Below are 23153 nucleotides of genomic sequence, written 5' to 3' on the forward strand. Positions count from 1 at the left end.
ATTAAAGGTGTGCACCACCACCGCCTGGCTACATGATCTAATTTTTAAGACTCATTTTTATTTATGTGTGTCTATATCTCTGTGTATATGCATGCTGTGTGTGTGTGTGTGTGTGAGAGAGAGAGAGAGACAGAGACAGAGAAACACAGACACACACATACAGAGAAAGAGAGAGAGAGAGAGAGAGAGAGAGAGAGAGAGAGAGAGAGAGAGAACATGCAGAGGCTAGACAGAGGGCATTGGATGCCTAAGAGCTGGAGTCCCAGGTGCTTCTGAGCCAGCCCACATGAGAGCTAGGAACTGAACTTGGTCCTCAATAACAGTTGAGTCACCTCTTCAGCCCTCAGTTTCACCCTTTTGCATGTAAATACCCAATTATCCCTAGGCCTCGCTTTTTCTCATTGAAGTCTTTCTCAAGATCAAACGAATGTAAATGTGAGGGCTGACCTCTGGACTTCTGATTTGCTTTCTGCATGCCTGTTCTCATGCCAGGGCCACACAGACTCAATTACTGCAGTTTTGTATGTTTGAAATGAGATCATGTCAGTCTAACTTCTTTTTAAAGATTTTTTTTTTTTTTGGTGGGTTTTGAAATTTCCTTGTCAATTTTTGCAGGCATATGCTTAGGACTGCATTGAGCCTGTAGCTCAGTCGAGAGTGTTGCCACCTGGATGACAGCATTCTGTGATCCCTGAACACAGCATGTCTTTCTACTTGGCTCTTTTGGAGTTTTATTCATTGATGTTTTGTAGTTTTCAGATTACAAGCCTTATACTTTAAAAAAAATTGTTCCTGAGTATTTTATTCTTTTTGATGCTGTTACAATTTGAATGGATTTATTTATTTACTTTGAGACAGTCTCCCTATGTAGTCAAGGCTTTTACTTCAAATTCAAGATCCTTCTGTCTCAGCCTTGTAAGTGCTACAATCACAGGCATAGATTAGTATACTTGTCTTAGATTATTTCCTTAATTACATTCACAGTGTTCATTGACTGAGGAATACACTGACTAAGCCAGATAGTGGTGGCGAAACGCCTTTAATCCCAGCACATGGGAGGCAGAGGCAGGAGGATCTCTGAGATCGAGGAAGATCGAGACTACAGATTGAGTTTCAGAACAACCAGAGACTACACAGAGAAACCTTGTCTTGAACCCCCTACAGTCACCCCAACCCTCAAATACATCGACTACATTTGACTGTTGTATAGTGGTCTTGTTTCCAGTGCATCTTCCCAATGTGCCATATGCTCATTTCTCACCTAATTGCTTTGGGTAGAGCATTCTGTACCCAAAATGTTGGGTGGAGTGGTAAGAGTGTTCCCTACTTGTTTTACTGGTGTTACAGAGAGCACCCCAGTTTTCTACCTGCAAGCATGAGCCTGACTGTTGGTTTCTTCTAGAGGTCATTTTGTAGGTTGAAGACAGACAAATTTCTACTCACTCTATTGGTGCTTGCTAGTATTTTGCTGAGAATTTCCTTCCTTCCTTCCTTCCTTCCTTCCTTCCTTCCTTCCTTCCTTCCTTCCTTCCTTCCTTTTTTCTTTTCTTTCTTAGAGCTATTGTTATAGTTTATATGTTTATAAATTATTTATAAGAGTTTTTGTGTCCTTATTTATAAGAGCTATTATTACATAATTTTCCTCATGATGATATTGGGGAAATATTTTTTTTAAATAACTAACATAGTGAAAAACAAAAACAAAAACACAACAAAACCCCCTAAATGGGCGTTAGACCAGTGTTCTTGCTTTAGCTGTCAGACATCCCAGTTTCTCAGTGTTACTAGTTCAAATATTTAAAACAAATGCAAGAACTAATTTTTAAAAATACATGTCCTGCCTCCCCTCATTATTTGTACTTCTGTATGTAATTTGTTAAAATGACAGTTTGGGGATGGTGAGATGGCTCAGCATGAGAAATGTGCTTGCCTCTAAACCTGATTTCAATCCCTGATACCCACGGAGACTAGCCGGATGCAGTGGTGTGCATCTGTTGTCCCAGAAAGTCTACTATGAGGTAGGAGATGGAGACAGGAAAGTCACATGGAAGCTTATGGGCCAGTAGCCTTGAGTAAGCAGTGCAGCAGAAACAGCAAGGTGGAGGGGGAGAGAACTAACTCCTGAAAGATGTCCTCTGACTTCCACGAGTTCACTAAGGTATACGTGTGCCTGTGCACACACAGAGCAAATAAATACATATTATAATCCGATAGCAAAATATTGACATTAAATATTCCTACTAGTTTATGATAAAATAATGTGCATATCTATAATTTCTAAATAAAGAATTGTCCTTGGATCATCGATTCTACTTCTAAGAGTATAACGAGCGTGACTCACCTTTTCTGAGCATATTCTGTGAAAATGAGAACGCTCCTTATTCTCAGCACTGTCCTGAGGATCGACAGAGATGGCTGCTGTTCCTTTGAGGGCCTAGGGCAGTGAAGACGCTGTGATACTTACCAAGCTCACAGATTATAAGTCACAGCTTGCATTCCTTATTTATTGCACTGCTGAGGATTAAGCTTAGGGCCTCATGCATACCTAGGCAAGAGCTCTATCACCACCCAGCCACGTTCCCAGCCCTAGCATCTTTTAGAACAGAAAACAGTTGCAGGTTTGGCACACACCCTTTTGGAAACCCTCTACTGCATACAACAAAATACTCGTGCACGGAACCCGTTCTTCAGAAGTTATCTTTCGGTTTTCACGTCCTTCTCTTCTTGCCTGAGATTCTATGATTATTGCTTATTTCGGGAACTTGGAAAGTACCATGCAAATATAGATATAGCCATGCTAGTTAAAAATAAAAGACTTAGATTTGCTGGTGAAGGAAAATATGATGCTCTCTGTAGGTATAACTGCTTGATGAACACCAGATTTGCATTTCATAAGAACATTACTGGAGAAATTGAGAGTACATTGAAAACTAGGAGCCAAATGCTTTTCCCAGACGGTAATTTATAACTCTCAGTGAAGTCAAAAGTAATTCTGAGGGTAGAATTTAGGCTACGTGTTTGGAAAACTGGAAGAAAAAAAAGGCATGAATAAATTTCCAAATCTTTCCAAAGTACTTAGAAGGGAGGCAATTTGTAGTTATGAGCTTAAGAAATGTTTTTTCCACTGGTGGAATATTCCTTCCACTTCAGTATAATGTATTTTACCTATTACAGGATGCTAATCATGATGCAATTTAAATAATCATTTAAGCAGCAAAAATTATATAGGGCCATATCAGTTATAAATCCCAACACAGTCCTTAAGGATTCTTTTAAGTCAATTCTTTAATACATTTTCTAATGACCAGGTCATTAGATGTAGCTGAAGCTTTTCAAGCATACGATGTATCAGGATGTCTGTGCTCATGATTTATCTATAGTTCAATTTAAATTACCAGAGGCTTTTACTTATTTTCTTTCTTTTCATTTCATTTCCTTCCTTCCTTCCTTCCTTCCTTCCTTCCTTCCTTCCTTCCTTCCTTCCTCTCTCCCTTCCTTCCTTCCTTCCTTCCTTCCTTCCTTCCTTCCTTCCTTCCTTCCTTCCTTCCTTCCTTCCTTCCTCCCTTCCTTCCTTCCTTTCTTCCTCTCTCCCTTCCTCTCTCCCTTCCTTCCTTCCTTCCTTCCTTCCTTCCTTCCTTCCTTCCTTCCTTCCTTCCTTCCTTCCTTCCCTCCCTCCCTCCCCCCCCTCCCTCCCTCCCTCTCTCCCTTCCTTCCTTCCTTCCTTCCTTCCTTCCTTCCTTCCTTCCTTCCTTCCTTCCTTCCCTCTCTCCCTCCCTTCCCTTCCCTCCCTCCCTCCCTCCCTCCCTCCCTCCCTCCCTCCCTCCCTCCCTCCCTTTTCAAAGGTTTCAAGAGCTTCTTTTAAAAATCCCTACATGGGGGCTGGTGACAGTGCTTAAGAACATGCACCACTCTTCCAGAGGACCTGAGTTCAATTCCAAGCACCCACATCAGGCAGCTTGCAACTGCCTGTTACCCAGGTCCAAGGGGCAATCCGACACTCCTGCCCCATAGGAAAACCTATATACACATACATAATTTTAAAAATAATAAAAATATATCTTTAAGAATTCCTACATGTAGGTGTGATGGTGCATGCTTTAATCCCACCAGCTCTGGAGGCAGAGTCAGGTGTACATCTTTGAGGCCAGCTTGGTCTACAGAGTGAGTTTCAAGCACAGAGAATCCCTAACTTGAAGAACCAAAACCAGATAACCAATTATCATTACATGTTGTGGCTGGAGAGATGGCTCAGATGTTAGGAGCACTTGTTCTCCTGTGGGCACTGGACACGTTCATGGTGAATAGACATACACCCTTACAGGAAAAACACCCTTACACATAAAATAAAAATAAATACAAAAATAATTTTTAAAAATCCCTACATATTGATATCATGACAAGTTAATGTGGTTAGTATCTGAAATTGCATAATGTCAACAGCTCCTATTGAAAGTGACAGAACACAACTCTGGCAGTGATGTTGTAGGAGACCAGCTAGTGAGCTGACAGTTATTTGTTATTTCTTGAATAGATGTTTCCGAGATTAAGCTTTTTATTGCTCAGTCCGTTTTGGACAAAGATGCTGGCCACAAAGTTCTCGCTGCAGGTTGATGGTTCTTATTATGATACGATATACAAGGTCTAAATCCTTTCTGGAAGGCTTGCCGTGAAACTGTGAGAAAGACCATCCTCATGTTCGAGATAGAAGCTTAATCATAATACACCCCAGAGAAGGAAATATAAGGCTTGTTTTCTATTATAACAATTTGCTCTATAACCAGTTACCCTTTAAAAAAAAACCCTTTCTGTGTATGCATGTGATTGTGTGTGTGTGCTTTCACATGCATGTGGAGGCAGAAGGTTTATGTTAGGAATCACCCTCTATTGTTCTTCTACAATCTTCCTTGAGGCAGACTCTCTAAATCAAACCCAGAGCTCACCAATATGGCCAATCTCCTAGCCAGCTTGCTTTGCCTTCAGAAGCTAGGATTACAGATGGATCAGACATTTGCATGGCTTTGTGGGAATCAGAACTCAGATCCTCATACTTTCTTGACAAGCACTTAACTGCTGAGCCAATACCCTAGCCCAACAGTTGACTTTTCAAAAGCAAATGTGCCTACTGAAAATTAAATGCCACTGGGCAGTGGTAGCACACGCCTTTAATCCCAGCACTTGGGAGGCAGAGGCAGGCAGATTTCTGAGTTTGAGACCAGCCTGGTCTACAGAGTGAGTTCCAGGACAGCCAGGGCTACACAGAGAAACCTTGTCTAGACAAACCAAAAGAGAAAAAAGAAAAAGAAAAAGAAAAAAGAAGAAAAAGAAAAAGAAAATTAAATGCCATGGACTTACTTAAGGACAGTTGTTTCTCTTTAATTGCTTTCAATGCTCTAAGTTGGATGCACGCTATAAAACACAATGGAGGTGATAGTCCTTTAAAGGGTTCAGAAAGCTGAATGTAGTTGTGGGGTGGGGGTGAAAAGCTTCCTGAGTACCTGGTAATTCATGTAATATTTCCAATTCCATGTTCCCCATTTGCAGATTAGGAGAAAAATGAACCTGTTTATAGTGGACCAGTTGTTTCTTCAAGCTGTGGACATTTAACACGGACATAATGCAAATCCCGAAACTGGTGCACTATGTGATAACAGACAAAAAGGGGGACACCGAGGAAGCTGGAATTTAAATATATGCCTCTAGAAGAGGACAGCTAGAATTTTATGATTCCCATGGCAGTACTTTTTAGTGCTAACTGCCTTTATATCATTATGTTATGAAAAGAATGAAATATATCAATCATACGTGGAAACATTTTCTTCCTATTAATTTGCTGTTAAAAGCCTCTGATAGCTTATTAGGCTTGCTCACATGCTCTGCACCGAGTGCACGCTGATCCCATTCATGCTTCCCTTAGCTAGAGCAACTGGACTGCTTACTTATCTTGCCTCCTAGCATTGCTGAACCTCAGCAAGCTAAGCAGAAAGTAAGCCAGGCCCACAAAAGAGTCAAATTGCTAGGGCCAAAGAACCTTGTGAAAACTCAAATGTAGCTGGAAAGTTAGGGTGGGTATCTGTTTTCTTTTCTCAAGTTCACCTAAGTCTGCTTCCCAAGCTCACCTCCAGTGGTCTCCTTGTTCTGTTCTAGTCTTGGAGTTAGAACTCACATAGACTTGAACAGAATTGCATGGTCTAATAACACCCTCCACACTTTCAACCTTCCGTAAATTTGATTAACATATACTTGGATACAATAGAGATGATGCTATAAATACAAGGGAGGTGTGAGGATGAATGGGAACTAGGCCATGTGTGTACATGCTTGTGTGTGCATGTGTGCACACGTAGAAGCCAGTGCTTGGCATTAGATGTCTTCCTCGGTTGTTTCTCATCCTGTATTTCTCTTTCTGAATGTGGGACTTGCAGATTCCCTTAAAGTGGCTAGGAATCATCCTGTCTCTTCCTTCCCTGCTCGGATTACGTGTGTGTGTGTGTGTGTGTGTGTGTGTGTGTGTGTGTGTATGTGTGTTTGGGGGGATGCCTAGATTTTACATGGGTACTGTAGCATTAACCTCAGGTCCTCATGATAGCCTGGTATGCATTCTAACTGATGTATCCCCTACCCTTCAGGAAGTCTGTTAGGTACCCATTCCATGTGATTGGTGGTAGGATGCTCTACTTCATATACTCACTATGCACTAGCCATCTACAGTGGGTTTTTTCAATTGAGGCATGTGAGCCATTTCGAACTTAAATAATACTTAATAATATTATTAAATAACTGCCATTTCCGAATGGGATATGCTAAAGAGATACATGAACACTTATCTGGATATTTGGCTATCTAAAGATGGGCTTTTTGAGATTCTCAGAATCCGTCGTGCTTTAGAAGGATGTTGGCAAGGATACAAGCCTTGGACTTAGTGACTTGATCTCATGGTATTATCCTAATATAGTAATACTTTGATTCTCAGGAGAACAGCTCTATGAATTGGGCACCATCACCTACATCTTACAGGGAGAGACAGGCCTTAGGGGTTAAAACCATTGTCTACTCGCTTATAGCTACAAAAGCTCAGTGTTGGGCATGGTTCATTAATGTGGGAAGCTCTCTCTCTCTCTTCTTTCTTTCTTCTTATTTTTTAAGGTATATAAAGGCAGGTTTATTGGGGGTAGCTCTCCGGTGGGTTCTCTGACCTCACAGGAGGTCAGTGGAGTCTCCATGGAGAGGGAGGCAGACGGGAGGAAGAAAAAGACCTTGTGCACATCAGGAGAGAGGAAATGCAGAGAGAGGAAGAGAGGAGAGAGAGAGACAGTGAGATAATATGGGAATCTTGATTGTAGGATAAAAGCAACATTAGCCTCACTGGGAGGCAAAAGTAGGCTTTTCAGAAGTTCAAAAGCAGCTTGGTTTACAGTGAATTCCAGCCAGCCAGCTACTGAGACAGAGAGAATGAATAAAAGCAGCACTGAATGTTGCATGTGCTAATGAGCCACCAACTGTTTTGCTTGCCCACTGGACACATGTTCAGAGACTTCCAAACTCATTCCTTTCCTATTTAAATATTTCATTTATTGGGTTATAAAAAGAAACAATACGCCATCACTCCTGAAATGAAAACTTGTGGGGAAAGGTGATCCTCCTGCTGCACTAGAAACTCTGCAAGCCTGGCCCAGGCCACTGCATCAGCACGCTTCACACCTGATAGTCCGCCACACATACCTGCTCCTTGGCCCAGGCCACTGCATCAGCACGCTTCACACCTGATAGTCCGCCACACATACCTGCTCCTTGGCCCAGGCCACTGCATCAGCACGCTTCACACCTGATAGTCCGCCACACATACCTGCTCCTTGGCCCAGGCCACTGCATCAGCACGCTTCACACCTGATAGTCCGCCACACATACCTGCTCCTTGGCCCAGGCCACTGCATCAGCACGCTTCACACCTGATAGTCCGCCACACATACCTGCTCCTTGGCCCAGGCCACTTCATCAGCACGCTTCACACCTGATAGTCCGCCACACATACCTGCTCCTTGGCCCAGGCCACTGCATCAGCACGCTTCACACCTGATAGTCCGCCACACATACCTGCTCTTTGGCCCAGGCCACTGCATCAGCACGCTTCACACCTGATAGTCCGCCACACATACCTGCTCCTTGGCCCAGGCCACTGCATCAGCACGCTTCACACCTGATAGTCTGCCACACATACCTGCTACTTGGCCCAGGCCACTGCATCAGCACGCTTCACACCTCTGATAGCCCGCCACACATACCTGCTACTTAGCCCAGGCCACTGCATCAGCACGCTTCACACCTGATAGTCTGCCACACATACCTGCTCCTTGGCCCAGGCCACTGCATCAGCACGCTTCACACCTGATAGTCTGCCACACATACCTGCTACTTGGCCCAGGCCACTGCATCAGCACGCTTCACACCTCTGATAGTCTGCCACACATACCTGCTCCTTGGCCCAGGCCACTGCATCAGCACGCTTCACACCTGATAGTCCGCCACACATACCTGCTCCTTGGCCCAGGCCACTGCATCAGCACACTTCACACCTCTGATAGTCCGCCACACATACCTGCTCCTTGGCCCAGGCCACTGCATCAGCACGCTTCACACCTGATAGTCTGCCACACATACCTGCTACTTGGCCCAGGCCACTACATCAGCACGCTTCACACCTCTGATAGCCCGCCACACATACCTGCTCCTTGGCCCAGGCCACTGCATCAGCACGCTTCACACCTGATAGTCCGCCACACATACCTGCTCTTTGGCCCAGGCCACTGCATCAGCACGCTTCACACCTGATAGTCCGCCACACATACCTGCTCCTTGGCCCAGGCCACTGCATCAGCACGCTTCACACCTGATAGTCTGCCACACATACCTGCTACTTGGCCCAGGCCACTACATCAGCACGCTTCACACCTCTGATAGCCCGCCACACATACCTGCTACTTAGACCAGGCCACTGCATCAGCACGCTTCACACCTGATAGTCTGCCACACATACCTGCTCCTTGGCCCAGGCCACTGCATCAGCACGCTTCACACCTCTGATAGTCCGCCACACATACCTGCTCCTTGGCACAGGCCACTGCATCAGCACGCTTCACACCTCTGATAGTCCGCCACACATACCTGCTCCTTGGCACAGGCCGCTGGCTCACTTGCTCACTCACTCACTCGCTCATCACTCACTCGCTCATCACTCGCTCACTCACTCATCACTCACTCACTCGCTCATTCACTCAGAGTTTTAGTGACGCTCACTCACTCAGAGTTTTAGTGATGCTCACTCACTCAGAGTTTTAGTGACTTTTTTTAGCTGTGTGTGGGTAGTTTGCCTGCATGTATATAGATACACCATTTGTGAGCCTTGTGCCTCTGTACGCCAGAAGGCAGCACTGGATCTTCTAGAGCTGGAGTCATAGAAAGTTGCAAGCAACCATGTGAGTGCTAGGAAGCCAGCTCCTCTGGAAGAACAGCCAGTGCTCCTAAACCCTGAGATATTTCTCCAGCCCCCATCCTTTTCTTCTACAATGAAAGCATCTTAATTTTCAAGCAGACAATATTGGGTTTCATGACAGCGTTTTCAAACAAAATTTATTTTTGCTAATTCTTCTGTCCTCCCCCCTCCCCCATGACCTTGCAGTTCTTAGCCACCTTTTCACTTTGATGTCACATGTGTCTTATTTCCTGCTTCACTCTGTTTCAGCTTCCCTGTTTCTCATCTGGTCTCCTTTCTAGTTTCATATTGCGTGCCCACACGTATACCCACTTATATGCATATGTAGAAATGTAAGCTAGGAGTCATATATGAGACATTTGATATTTGTCTTTCTGAGTTGGGGTTACCTCACTTAATCTATTTTCCAGACCTATTCATTTTCCTGCATATTTAATGACTTCCTTTTTTTTAATGACTGAACAAATTCCATTGTATATATGGGCCAGAATTTCATTATCCACTCATCTAGTGATGGACATCTAGGCTGGTTCCATTTCCCTCCTGTTATGCAACAATGCAGAATTAACATGGACATACAAGTATGTCTGAGGGAATTCATGTTTGTGGACTGTGTAGTTGTCCCAGGTCTCTGCTCATTGGTCCTTCGTGGACGTAGGGCATTGCGTCTATGTGTATTGGTCTTCTAACTGGAGTTCTGCTCAATGTAAGTCTCCTCACATCTCAGAGCTTGTTGTGTGCTGTGCTTATATACTTCTGTTTCTTCCTACTTCTTTCAAACGGTGAGATGCGACTCAATGGTTATCTCTACAGAGGTAAGAGTTAGATCTTCTTCCATCCTGCTCCAAGCCTGTTAATCCAGGTTTGCTCTCCAGTACTGATTTGTCTGTACATTCTGCTACTTGGGGTAGGAGGGGGGGAGGGGAGGGAAGGGAAGGGGAGGGGAGGGGAAGGGGAAGGGGAAGGGGAAGGGGAAGGGGAAGGGGAAGGGGAAGGGGAAGGGGAAGGGGAAGGGGAAGGGGAAGGCTGAAGTCCCTTTGTGTCAGCCATTTTTGTAAAACACTTGACTTGAGCCAAGTGGACCAAAAGTTCTTCCATTTTAATTCCACTGAGATGCCACATCACATGCCTATAAACAGAAAAACAAATCTGCTCTCTCTCTCTCTCTGCTTATTGAACATTCATTACATTTCTTTTATTTTCCTCTGTTTTATATTTCAAGTAGACAATTTATGCATTAGGCACAAATTCAAAGGATCCAAGAGAGACATGAAATAGAAACAAATAGGCTACTAAGTGTACATTTATGTATCACTGCTTGCTTGTTGTTGAAACTATGTGATTCTATCACAGAAGTATATAAAAAGTATTTCTGACTTAGCAGACACATACATACTATTACATTGTTCCTAGAATAATTTTCTATAGTACAAGCAAATGTATACATAGTAACTAGCACTATTTGCTTGTTATTGAAACTTCTCCCTAAGTACTTAAAGAGTAAGTTTTACTTAAAAACAGATACACACTATTACAGTCCTCAATTTTCCTTGATTTAAGATAAAGCAAACCCTGGGTTGAGAGAGAAGACTCAGTGAATAGAAACATTTGCTAGATGAGGACCTGAGTCCAATGTCTCCAAACCCATATTAAACCAGGTTCCTACACAGAGCACCTGTAACCCCAGTGCTCTTATGGGAAAATGGGAGGCAGAGACAAGACAATCCTGAATGCTCTCTGGTCAGCTTGCTTGGAATATGCAAGAGAAAAACAAGAGATGCTGTCTCAGGCTGGGCAGTGGTGGTGCACGCCTTTAATCCCAGCACTTGGTAGGTAGCCTGGTCTACAGAGTGAGTTCCAGGACAGCCAGGATTGCACAGAGAAACTCTGTCTGGAAAAACCAAACCAAACCCAAAAAACGACGCAGTCTCAAACTAAGTGACAAGTGAGCATGACAAGTGACAAGGTTGTCCCTTTGACCTCCATGCCCATGCATTCAGACACACATATACAGGAAAACCAATAAGAAAAAGACATTCTTTACTGATATGCAGGAGGTTCCCAGCATTTTCTTTAATCATCACAAGTGCTGAAACATACAGGTAACTCAACAAATAGGTTAGTATACTTATAGCACAAACCACACCGAGTTGTATGATTAACACGTAGTGACAAATTCCCACAATTTCCACAGAGACTATATTTTTAATCCCACAAGCCACCCATGAAAGTATCTATTTCTTTATTGTCCATTAGAAGAATTTTTCTTTCCTGAGGGGCTCACATGGAGAGCAGGAAAACTCTTAAATGTAGAGCCCCACTTACTGGTCCAAATGGTTCTAAATGGGCACCCCCCATCTTTCCCTCCTGCCACTTCCAAATATTCTTCCTTCCATCCTTTAAAATCATCTCTATTCTGCCCTAAGAGCTTCTCTATCTTCTTTCCATTCTCCCTGCAAATAATGACTACCTACCTCACATCAGGCAATGGTCCAGGAACTGAAGCTTGAAGATAGAAACAAGGCATGTAAGAAGAAAGAGGCATGGGAGTCACTCTAGGGAAGGGTGGCCAGAAAATGGCCAGGGTATATGACACATTTACCCAAAGACTTCAAAAGACTTCCTCCTATATGGGTGTGGGGAGAGTGCTGCAAGTCACGGAGAGGGCACAGGCTCGGTGTTAAGAGTGCTTATTGTGCCCTCTGAGCTTCAAGAAGGGCAGCAGGCTAGCTAGAGCCTCAAGTAAAGGAAGGGGAGGAACTTTGGGAGTCAGAGAGGTCAGGAGAGTCTGGCAGCAAGCCAAAAGGTAAGTTCTTGTAGGGAAATGGAAAAACCAGTGGAATCTCTGAGGATGAGGAGGCATGGTCCCATGAGAAGAGCCTCAGGCTGGGTAGAGGTGGAAGGAAGGAAGGAAGCTCACTTAGCAGACAACCTGTAGGCTAGGTGGGGAAACAGACGGGTTAGATGAAGCTAGTTGCTGAGGAGGTAGAAATGATTAGGATCTAGGTCTACTTTGAAGGTATTGTACGTGGTTTGAGACTAGTTCACTTGTGATCCCAGGTTCTTGCACAATCTTGGAGCCCAAAGTAATAACGTGAGAAGTAGTGGAATTTTCAAGAAGTTGGGCCTAGTGGCCGATATTTGATGCCTAGTGGCATCAAATCTGGCAACCAGAGATTGATCCCTGGAACCCACCTAGTAGGTGAGAATAAACTGCAAGTTGTTCTCTGACCTCCACGTGTGCCATGGCCTGTGCAGACCCACACATATTTAAAAAAAAAAGAAAGAAAAGATAACTTGATCTTTAAAAGAAAAAAAAGTTACTCTAAAAAGAATAAACCTGGCTCCCGTTCTACCTCTAGTTTTCTATCTTCCAGTCTACGTGACCTATCCGTGTGCACATACTTCTATTATTGTGACACCATCTGTTAAGGAGGACTTGCGACAACCAAACAGATGTTAGTATCATTTGCTCCGGCACCCTCCAAAGCTGGGAGCAATATTAGCTTCCTTTCCTTACATATTATGGATTAGAAAATAGACTAATAGATCTGACTAGCATGATTTTTCTTGCCGGTGCAATCCTGAATGTGTGATATATATATATATATATATATATATATATATATATATATATATAAAAGCAAAAGTAATTCCAAGGTCCTCTTAAGTGAGGGCAAAGGAATTGGCATTACTGAGAAAGGAAAACACCTTAGGTGGAGCGTTTGAGTTGAGATTAGTTTTATGACTATCAAGGCTTTCCAAGGTCTCATGGCCTTCCGTCCAACATTAGTGTCACAAACCGTCACACTAGGCCTAAAAATCCTTGAGGAAACGTTTAAAGGCATTTTACCTCCGCAACACTCTCTTGTTCTGGATGAGACATGTTTTGACATAGCGTATTAAATGGGCATACGTCCTTTTAAAAATGGGAAGTAAATAAATAAAGCGATAGGCAAACACATATCGCATACCCTTAACAAACCTTCAGTAAGCAAAGCTTTATTTCAACCAGGAGACATTAGCTATTAGAGGGTTCACTGTCCTTTAAATGTCAAAACCCAGTCTTCATTTGTGGGTGCATGATGCTAGCAAGACACTAGTCCTACACAGCACCACGCCAATCTGAAAAGTGGCAGAGTGAAGAAGGGTTCTGACAGCTCTTGGGCAAGTAAATGAATTCAAAAAGGGTGCGTGGAGAACAGCAGCCACTAACGTATCTGATGAAACAGTACCTAGAACGGGATGCTTGCTACAAAAGAATAGAAAGAGGAAGGAAACAAAACTGGCGTTTTAAGTCATCTGGGGGGGAGGGGAGACAGAAACTGGTATGTATGTAGGATTCCTTTAAAGGCTAGGAACAGACTAAGGGGAAGCTATTTAAATCGTGTTCTCGTACCACAATGCAAACGTTTGAGATCGCTAAGCTCAGCTTTCCCGGAGCCTTGCCGGCTCACAAAGCCATCGAAGACACTATAAAGGAAAACAAAACAAAACAAAAAACAAAACAAAAACAAAACAAACAAACAAACAAAAAAACCCCAAACCAACCATTGCTAGAATAGTTAAGGGAATCCAAACTTGTTGTAGAGCAAGTGAAGTGGAGGCCAGACTAGGTGACTCAGATGCATGACTCAAAGCCGACACGGGGCTGGCTGACAGCTCCCGGAGGCGGGGGGCACCACGTCTGTCACATTTCAGGAAAGTACCAGGCTCGGGAGGGCGACAGGAAGCCTCCCCGGCGCGTGCGTGAGTGTGCCGGGGCGGCCTCAGCCCGCCGCTCCCCGCCACGCGCCCACCGCCCCGCCCCGCCCCGCCTCGCGGGCGCCTGTCGGACCCTGCCTTCCGCGTCCCGGGAGCCGCACGGGACGAACACCTGTCGGGGCCCCGGCTCTGCGCGATGTAGGGCGCACGCCCAGCCGCCCGCGGGGTGGGTAGGAGAGCGCGTTCTCGCGAGGCTTAGGAAATTTCCCACGGCCCGTGTTGTGTCTGAGCCGAGCGGTGGAAGGCGCTCGGGAGGAGGTGTAGCGTGAGACTCCGGCTGCCCGCATTGCGCACATGCGCAGTGGCGCGAGCGCGCCGCGCCAATCCTGCGGCGCTCCGGAGCGGGTCTCGGGCGGGCTGATCCAGTTCTCCGGGTTTTTTGTGGCTCCCTGCGGGAGGCAGGCAATGCAGGAGCTGGGAAATCTCTTGGAAAGCAAAGGGCCGGGAAGGGGGGGGGGGGGGAGCAGGGAGGATCAGCAGGTAGGGGACCGGAGGGACAGGTCTCGGGCCACCACCTGCCGAGAGGTGTCCCAGGCAAGACAAGCATCGGGCGACAGCATCGGGCCACCGCCGGAGGAGCTGTTTCTAGGCAGTTACCTACACGTCTGCACCCACACCTACATCCTGCAAGCTGGCTGCTGCCATGAGTTCCCCAGGCAGTCGGAGCTGGGCGGGTAGCTCGCTCCCAAGTGCCCGGGCTTGTAGTGGTGGCTCTGGGGACAACCATTCGGGGCTCTGACGTGTGGGTGCAAAGTGAACATCGGGGGGTTAGGGGGGACACCTTTGCGCGAGGCTGACCTCGGGATGACCCCAGCTCGCATCGGGGAGAAGCGGCGAAAGGCACAGAGCTTATCCCCTAATGCTTTTCCCCTGCAGAGCTCTTGGGAAGGGTCAGCTCACGCGGCGATCACGCCTGTCTCGCCGCGTGTGCGGGTCGTGCGGGAGCAAATGAATGGAGACAGTCGCTGGCAGGTCACCGGGGACCGGGGCTCTGTCCCGATCTCCGCCGCTCCGGCACCTGATACTGAGATTAGCATAAGGGAGGTGTCCAGTGAACGTCGGAATGAATGAAAAAGGCTGGGAACCCGCGGCGAGCGGGAAGCCACTTGGAAAACACCCACTCGAGGAGGCGTCTCCTCTAGGCCTGTGAGACGCTCGCATTTTCCCAGGACCCCTCCTCCCGGCCCCGGGGCCCCGCCTCCTGACCCCTCCAGTCCCGGTCCCCGTAGTAATGCCCTCCGGTTTTCCTCAGTCTCCACGTACGTCCCCGAGGGCGCGTCCCAAAACCCGGATAACCGGAGCGCTCCCCATGGACTACTCGGAGGGCTTGTCCGCGGAGGAGCGGCCTGCGCATGCTCCATCGGCGGGGTAGGTTTCTAGGGAAAGGCAGTGAGCAGATCCCTTAGTCCGCGGGCGGCGCGAGGCGGCTGGCTCCCGGCGGCGGCGGCGGCGAAGCGGGGAAAGACGGCGCGGGGGCCGGGTGGCAGCGATCGGCGAGGCCGAGGGAAGGGGCGGGGGAGAGGAGCAGGGAAAGGCGGCGGGGGGAATCTCGCGAGGGTTGGAGTTTTGGCGAGAGTTTGTGGAAGATGGCGCCTGTTGTGACAGGGTAAGTCTGAGGGGGCAGCGAGTGCTGGGAACCGGGAAAGTTGCGGGCGTCTGACCGCCGGCGGCAGGCGGCGGGCCGGGGCCGCGCGGCGCGCCGGGGCCTCGGGAGGCGGCGCGGGGCGGCGACGCGATGGCGCGGGCCGGTGCGGGGCTCGCCCGTGCGCCGCGGTGGAGCGGGCTCCGGGCGCGTGAGGGCGGGCGGTGGCGAGGCCGGCGGCTGCGGGCGGAGTGCGGCCGGCGCGCGGGGCCGTAGGCACCGTGCCCGGCGCGCGCCCCCCTCGGCGGGCCTGGCGGGGATCCCGGCGCAGCTTTGTTCCCCGTGCGTGGCCCGCGTCGCCTGTCCTCCCAGCCGCTGCCCTGGGCGCCGGAGCGCTTTGTCTGTGTGCGCTGCCCCCCGCGATTCTGCCCCCAGCCCTTTGTTTCGCCGCCTTAGGCTCTCTGTGGGAGCCGCTGCGCGCCCCGCATCCCGTCTGCACCTCCACTCCGCCCGCTGTCCCTCCTCCCGTGCCCCTTTGTTGTATCCCTCTCTTCAGTAGCTGGGTGACCTGCCATAGCCCTGGCACCAGATTACTGCCGTTCTCTTTCTTCCATTGTCTTTCTCGTGTGTATCCCCTCTCACCTTTTTCTCTTTGGTCCTCACCCCCCCCCCCCAAGGCTTTGTCTCCCCTATGTAGTGTCTCATTCTCTTAGCATCCCCTTCCCCTCGCGTCACTGCCTGATTTATCCGCTGCCCACTGTGTCTGTCTGTTGAACTGTCTCAACCCCGGGGACTCCATCTGGTGCTTCTAAGTGCGCACAGACTCTAGGGTTTGCTTTTGTTGTTTGAGTCTGGGAGATGCTTGAGATACTTAAGTTTGCTCCTTCCGCGCCCCTCCTTTCTTCCTTCGCACCCATTTCTCTCGGGATCACACCCCTACCCACCCCTATGCGCCCCTCTCTTGGGATTAAAACGACCCCACTTTTCTTTGCCATCTTTCTGGGCCCGTGATTGTTTTGCTTGGTAAGAGTAGCGCTGGAAAAGGATCTCGATTTCTTGATGGTTATTGCCGTCCCCATCATTGGCTTCTGACGGCCCCAGGCCAAGGGCATCCGCAGTAGCCTTGCACCTGGGTTACCTGAGGGCTAATGGAAGGGTATATTTTAAGACTGTTAGAAGTAGGCTCAAAGGTACTTCCCACCCCCCCACCCCACCCCCTGTTGGTGATGGAGAATAGTTTCAGATATTCGCAGTGGATGTGCGTTTGATGTGAATAGGAGGTGAGTGAATTTTGATGTTGTAAACTTGTGAATGTTGGGCTGATGAAGTTTATCTTTTTTTTTTTCCCCTGGAATTTGTATCTACAGTTTTAATGACTTTTCGGAGACATCTGGCTTGGGAATTTGATCAATGGCTTGCTTCTTCATAATTTAAATGAGTTTACCATTTATGGTTGTTTGAATTTGCAGTTTGAGTGTGTAGTTTGTGATTTTTACTTCTGTGGATGTGTGGCAACTCCTATTCCGACGTTGGGAATCAGGTGCCAAAGAGCAGAGTGTAGTTTTGGTTTGATGAATACTGCTTTGAGGATCTTTGTGGGATACATTAATTACGGGCAGTCTAAAGACTGGTAGCTTTCAGTTTGGTTATCTTAAAAGGTACTTCCTTATGTTACTTGAGCATTAAGTTGTTTTCAGCTCTTATTGTTATGGTAATGTTAAAAGCTTGGGTGAAGTCTGGGGGTGTGGTGTAGGATATTGTATACTAATGGCCTGAATTACTGCATCAGGGTTGAAATAATTTAGGGTTGTAAATACTGAATGTATTGTTCAGAAATATTCTTCCACTAGTTGATCACTACTTTTAGAAGATACATTACCCTTAAAGTCATATGCAGCTTCTTCTCTATATAAAGTTGTACACAAAGAGTTGTTGAGGACATAGAAGATGAGGTCTAAGGAATGTTGGCACTTTGGAAAGCTTTTTAAAAACGTGGTTATTAGAATTTATAGGCGGAATACTTGCAGTATAAGGCACACTTTATGAACATACATGAAATTGTGAGAATTTGCATTTGTTTCATACTTAGTGCATAACTCGAGGCTAAAATTGGGCACACTGGTTCTGATCGTGAGCACAGTGCAAATTCTGTATAGTAATGCAATGTAGTTTGTTCTGATTTATGCATTTGAGAACGATCACAAAGACATCATAAAGTTAGCTTCACAACTTGAGGGGGTTGTTTCTAAGCATGTGAGACTTTTATACTTTCAGCCCAAAGGCTAGGAGTGAAATAAAAATGGTGCCTTAACTTAGACAGTGGGCATTTGGAAATATAATGAACGGTGGCTGGGTACCTTTCTGAGTATTATTTCATCTTTAAACTTATTACCCCGACATGTTTGTGGGGAATCGTTCTATTACATACGTCTAGGCACTCAGTTTTAAACAGTTAAGTTTAGGTAAAAGTTACTTCTTGATGTATACTCACAGACTTGTATGATCTCTTAAGTGGGTAAAATATACAAGTAAAAAGCTGCTATGGCCAGCTGTGATTCCTTAGATAATCGTTGGTATTATGGATGGGTCCAGCGTTAGAAGGAAATGGTTATGTTCTAAAGGTCTTACCTGTTTTAATTCTGAGGTTTACTTAGTTTTTGAAATAAGACTTGGCTTGAAAGCAAGCACTATTTTGCATTTTGCTTCCTCCTAATACTAGATTCATGTTATTTCAGCTAGGGGCAGTATTTTCTCATGGATTGACTAAAAATTGTTATTTTTGGCATTTGGCTTTGTGATTATTTCCAAGATATGTTGTTTCCTCTGCCAGCTTCCTAACTGTGCAGAATGGGAATGGAATAACTTGCCACATCTGTAGAGGTGCACCCTGCCCTAGGTAGAGCCCCCTTGGATGAACAGTGTGCTTAAGGTCTAGGAACTGTTACTGGAATGAGCTGATGTAGGTCATTTTATAGGAAGTCAAGTAGGAGGTTATGAACTAAGTTCTTGGCAAGTTAAAGGAGTGACAGTGAAATGAAAGAAAAAAAAAACAACTATGTGTTATTGAAGTTTGTATAAAAGATATAAATTTAGAGGGAGAGTGTCAAGCAGAAACAAAGAGATGGAAGGTATATCAGACTAAAACATTGTAAAATTATGGAATGCCCTTTATTGATTTCTGTATGTAGTAATACTTAATTTTTTATATTTTAATTTTAAAATTTTATTGTAGCAATACTTTTAAAAGGATAGTACAAAGTAATTTTTTGCACTCTTAGCCTGAAAAGTTTTATATCTGTCTTATATTTTTGGTATTTTGAAGAATATTTTCTGATCACTAGACATGATTTTAGACTTGGCTCTTGGTTTTAGGGGAAGTTTTTTTGCACTTGACATGCTGTAGATACTTCCTGATGAAACCCATTGTTCCTTTATTTTGGTAGTTGATAGTCTGGTGTCATCTAGTTCCCCAGTCAAAGTTTTGGGCTTCCTCTCTCACTAGCTCTTTCCTTCTGAACCTTTGAGACAGGTTGCACCATGCAGCCCGGGCCACCCTGGTACTTAAGATCACCTGCCTACGCCTCTCAGTGCTGGGATTACATGTGTGCTCATAGTTGAGCCTTTACTGTTTTTCTAATTACTAAGAACTGGTAGTTTTACCTTCTAAGGAACCCTTTTAATCTGTAATGACACAGTGCATGCTGACGTCGCTTCTCACCTAGTTTACCACAGGACCCTTTTCCCTTCTAGATTCACCTCTAGATTCCGTAGCTTCTCCATGGCAACTGCAGTGTTTCTGAGCAGTGAATCAATCACTCTAGTTCAAAAAGCTTTCAATGGCTCCCCCTACAGTCTTCACTAGGAGAGGCAGCAGGCTAGAGGGCTTTAAAGTTCTATTTGCTCTGTGCTGGGTTCCAATTCTATTTTTCTTTCCACTTAAATCTTTGTAATATTATCAGGCTGGCCTATCCTTTTCTCTCCCAACAGTTGGAAGATAATTATTCCCACGTTAAAGGGTTGTGACAGTTAAATGAAATCATGGGCAAGTGTTTAGTAGATTCAACACACATGCTTAATGCTTTAGAAAAATATTTTTTGCTATCGTAGCAGGTTCTTCATAGCTATTTCATGGTTCCTTCTTCAACTAAATTGTCCTTCTTTCATCTTAATACTCATATTTAAGAACTTTGAGTTCCAACCAAAATAGGCCCAGCAGTTTAATGCCTCCCTGAGTTTGGGAAAAAAATACAGGTTATTCTTTGAGGCCGAGATCAAGGAATAGTTTAACCAGATATGTCAGGCTAAGTTCCATGCTGTTGGTATGTGTCATTCGCTTTTATTTTAAGTTTTGTATTTTATTTATTTTGGTGCTTTTTAAAATTTTACTTTTGTTCTATGTGTATCAGGGTTTTGCTTGCATATATGTCTGTGTGGATGTCAGATCTACATGGGAGTACACACAGTTGTGAGCTGCCATGTGTGTGCTAGGATTTGAACCTGGATCCTCTAGGAAGAGCAGTCAGCATCCCAATGAGCCATCTTTTCAGCCCCCGGTATAATTCTCTAGGAAGTATGCAATTAAATTGTAGTGTAATTAGTATACTCAAACCATTTCCTTTTAATCATTTATATATTATATTCACAGGTGTGCCCAGCACTTGATAAGGAGTCAGAAAAAAATTTTAAACAGGTTTACATTTCTTTAAAACATGAATTAACTTGGCTATATAGTCTGAATTTAGTGTATAAAATTACTCTTGTAATAAGATACTCTTGGGACTGGAGAGATGGCTCAGTGGTTAAGAGAACTGACTGCTCTTCCAGAGGTCCTGAGTTCAATTCCCAGCAACCACATGGTGGCTCATAGCTATCTATCTGTAATGGGATCAGATGTCCTCTTCTGGTGTGTCTGAAGACAGCTACAGTGTACTCACAATAAATAAATAAATAAACAAATAAATTTTTTTGAAGGAAAAAAATGCTCATGTATCTCTAGTTTATGATTCTGTCAGGAAACTGCTGCTGGTGTCCCCAAAGGAGTTGATGTCGTCAGCCTCAGGCTGTCACATAGTATTAGAAAACATAGTGAGGTTCATAAAGATGTGTGTTAAGACGATAGGAAATACTGCTATGCATCGTTTATCCAGTAATGACAAGTGCACATTTCACATTGTGGTTCAGTGTGCTTGGTTATCAAGTAGCTCTTGAGAGGTTATTTACTTATTTACTCAAAGACTCAAAGACAAGACTTTCGGCCTGAGAGATAGCTTAGATTTTAGTGGGGAGGTTGAGACAGTAGATCCTTGGAGCTCTATTCGCCAATCATCCTAGTCACCTTGGTGAGAGGTTTCAGGCCAGAGGGAGAGGGAGAGGGAGAGGGAGAGGGAGAGGGAGAGGGAGAGGGAGAGGGAGAGGGAGAGGGAGAGACAGGCAGACAGACCCCCACCCTGTCTTTAAAAAAGTCTGAAGAATGACACCGGAAGTTGTCCTTTGACCTCGTCACATAGTTACATGTAGGAAGGCACAACTTTGTCTGTAGCCCAAGATGGCTTAACGTCATGATCTGCTGGCATTATAGATGTGTTACCACCAAGCCCAGCTAGTTCCATTTTTAAGTGTTTCAATTCTTGGATACATAAAAATGTACATGAAACCTTAGGGCACTGTGTACTGCTTTGGTTTTTTTTGTTTGTTTGTTTGTTTTGTTTTTTGTCCATACCACAGACTCAAATTAATGATCTATAGGGAAATTCATCTTTAGGAAAGATTGCTCACTGGTAATTTCCTCATCATTAGTTGTAAAATAGGGAATTATGCTTTCATTGTATTTACCTGCCAGGCACATTGTAACTGTTTTACCGGTGAAATTATAAATTAAAGGTCTAATAAAACAAGATGTGAGTGATTTGTAAATAGTAAAATATAGAGCTATTTTACTTAGTTTCCTTGATATCCATCCCTCCATGCACAAAGCTCACGATATACTTTCTGTTGCATCCTGTGGTTGTGGGTCATGTTTTAAGAATGGAGTAGTGTGTTAGTGCGTTTAGTACTTAGGTCCGCAACCCTTAAGATAGGGCTTTGACATTTTGAGCAGGCATATTTTGTAAATTACCAATCCACCAGGGGTGTTGTCATTGAGTCACCCCCAACTTGGGTTTAATTCTTGCTGCTCATGGATCTGCTTGGACACCCACAATAATAAAGGAATGTTGACTGCCTAGCTGCTACTATCTTTCAGATGCTCTGTTGGCAGTTCTGGGTGCCTCTTAGAGTCTGGCCTTACATCATGATGTTGCTTATGCCTCATTAGGCCTGCTGCTGCTTTGGTGAATGAAATGATAGTCTAATGGTCTGAAAAATGTATTTTTCAAGCATACATAAGAGATCTATGGGGATGGGGGAAGTATAAGTGGCAGTAATTGTTTATCTATGTAAATATTTGTGTAAATTTGTTAGGTTGACGAAATGCACAGAGGTCCACACAGCATCTGTTCAGTCAGATTGGCGAGCTCTCAGGCAGTATTCGGTATAGTTAAACTATTTTAAGCTTACATATAAAAAGAAAAGACAAACCGTTTCTTATGCATTCTAAGTTTCAAGGCATGAAACTGTCTGAATCGGATCTACGTGAGATAGAATACATTAACACTAGAAAAATCACTAATAAGATCCCTATATTCCTATAGTATGTTTTGTTGGCACTAGAGCTAATTTGCATTGTTAACTAGATGATGGTCTAAATTGCTAAAATAGTTTCTCATAAAAGTCTCCTATGAAAGTATTACTTTCTGAACGTGTTAGAGAGTATAATAGAAACAGACTGCATTATGAAGTGTGGAGCTGGTGTTATAGGGCCTTGTAAAATAGCAGATATACTAGCTTCAGGCTGGTTTGCATTAGAAGAAAGGCATTATCCTCCTTTTCTGCAAGCTCATGAAGGTTGTATGCAGGCATATTTATTCAAATCCTATTTTTGGTTCTAGGTGTGAGAATAGTTTCCATGCCAAAAAACCAGTTATTCTGTACCAAGTTCCTAATCCTTAAGCCAGTTGAAGTAAGGAGAAACGTGGAGGTCCCAAGACATGACAAGTAACTAGGGAAATGAAGCAAGGTTCTTCCCTTAATATATTTCATTAACAGGTGTAGGAAAGAGACAGTTCAGATTGAGTACTTCAAGGTAAAGAACCCCACTGTGACAGTCTCCTACAAGTGTCCAGCGTGCTGTGTTGGACATGATTTAGTGGGAAGTATGCAGATAATTACAGTTAAGAGAAATTGTGGTCAAGACTGAGATGCATGTCTATGTATAGTGTTGAT

General features: G+C 44.9%; 1 protein-coding gene across 7 annotated transcripts in view; it reads left to right on the plus strand.

Annotated features, from left to right (window-relative positions):
* Positions 1 to 23153, plus strand: part of Rbpj (recombination signal binding protein for immunoglobulin kappa J region) — a 101667-nt gene that overhangs the window by 19089 nt on the left and 59425 nt on the right. For 2 of the 7 annotated variants that reach the window (NM_001277116.1, NM_009035.5), the window contains exon 1: positions 15479 to 15619. The exons of 1 other annotated variant lie outside the window; for it this stretch is intronic. Coding sequence is in view for 4 of the 6 variants with exons in the window: in NM_009035.5 (NP_033061.3) it covers positions 15483 to 15619 (137 nt within the window). In the remaining 2 variants the exon portion in view is untranslated. Of the gene's footprint in view, positions 1 to 15352; positions 15858 to 16062; positions 17114 to 23153 lie in introns of those variants that run through there. 4 more of the 7 variants (NM_001080927.2, NM_001359152.1, XM_030254222.1 and 1 more) reach the window with 3 other exon arrangements.

Source organism: Mus musculus, chromosome 5, assembly GCF_000001635.26.
Source record: "Mus musculus strain C57BL/6J chromosome 5, GRCm38.p6 C57BL/6J".
Taxonomy (NCBI): Eukaryota; Metazoa; Chordata; class Mammalia; order Rodentia; family Muridae; genus Mus; species Mus musculus.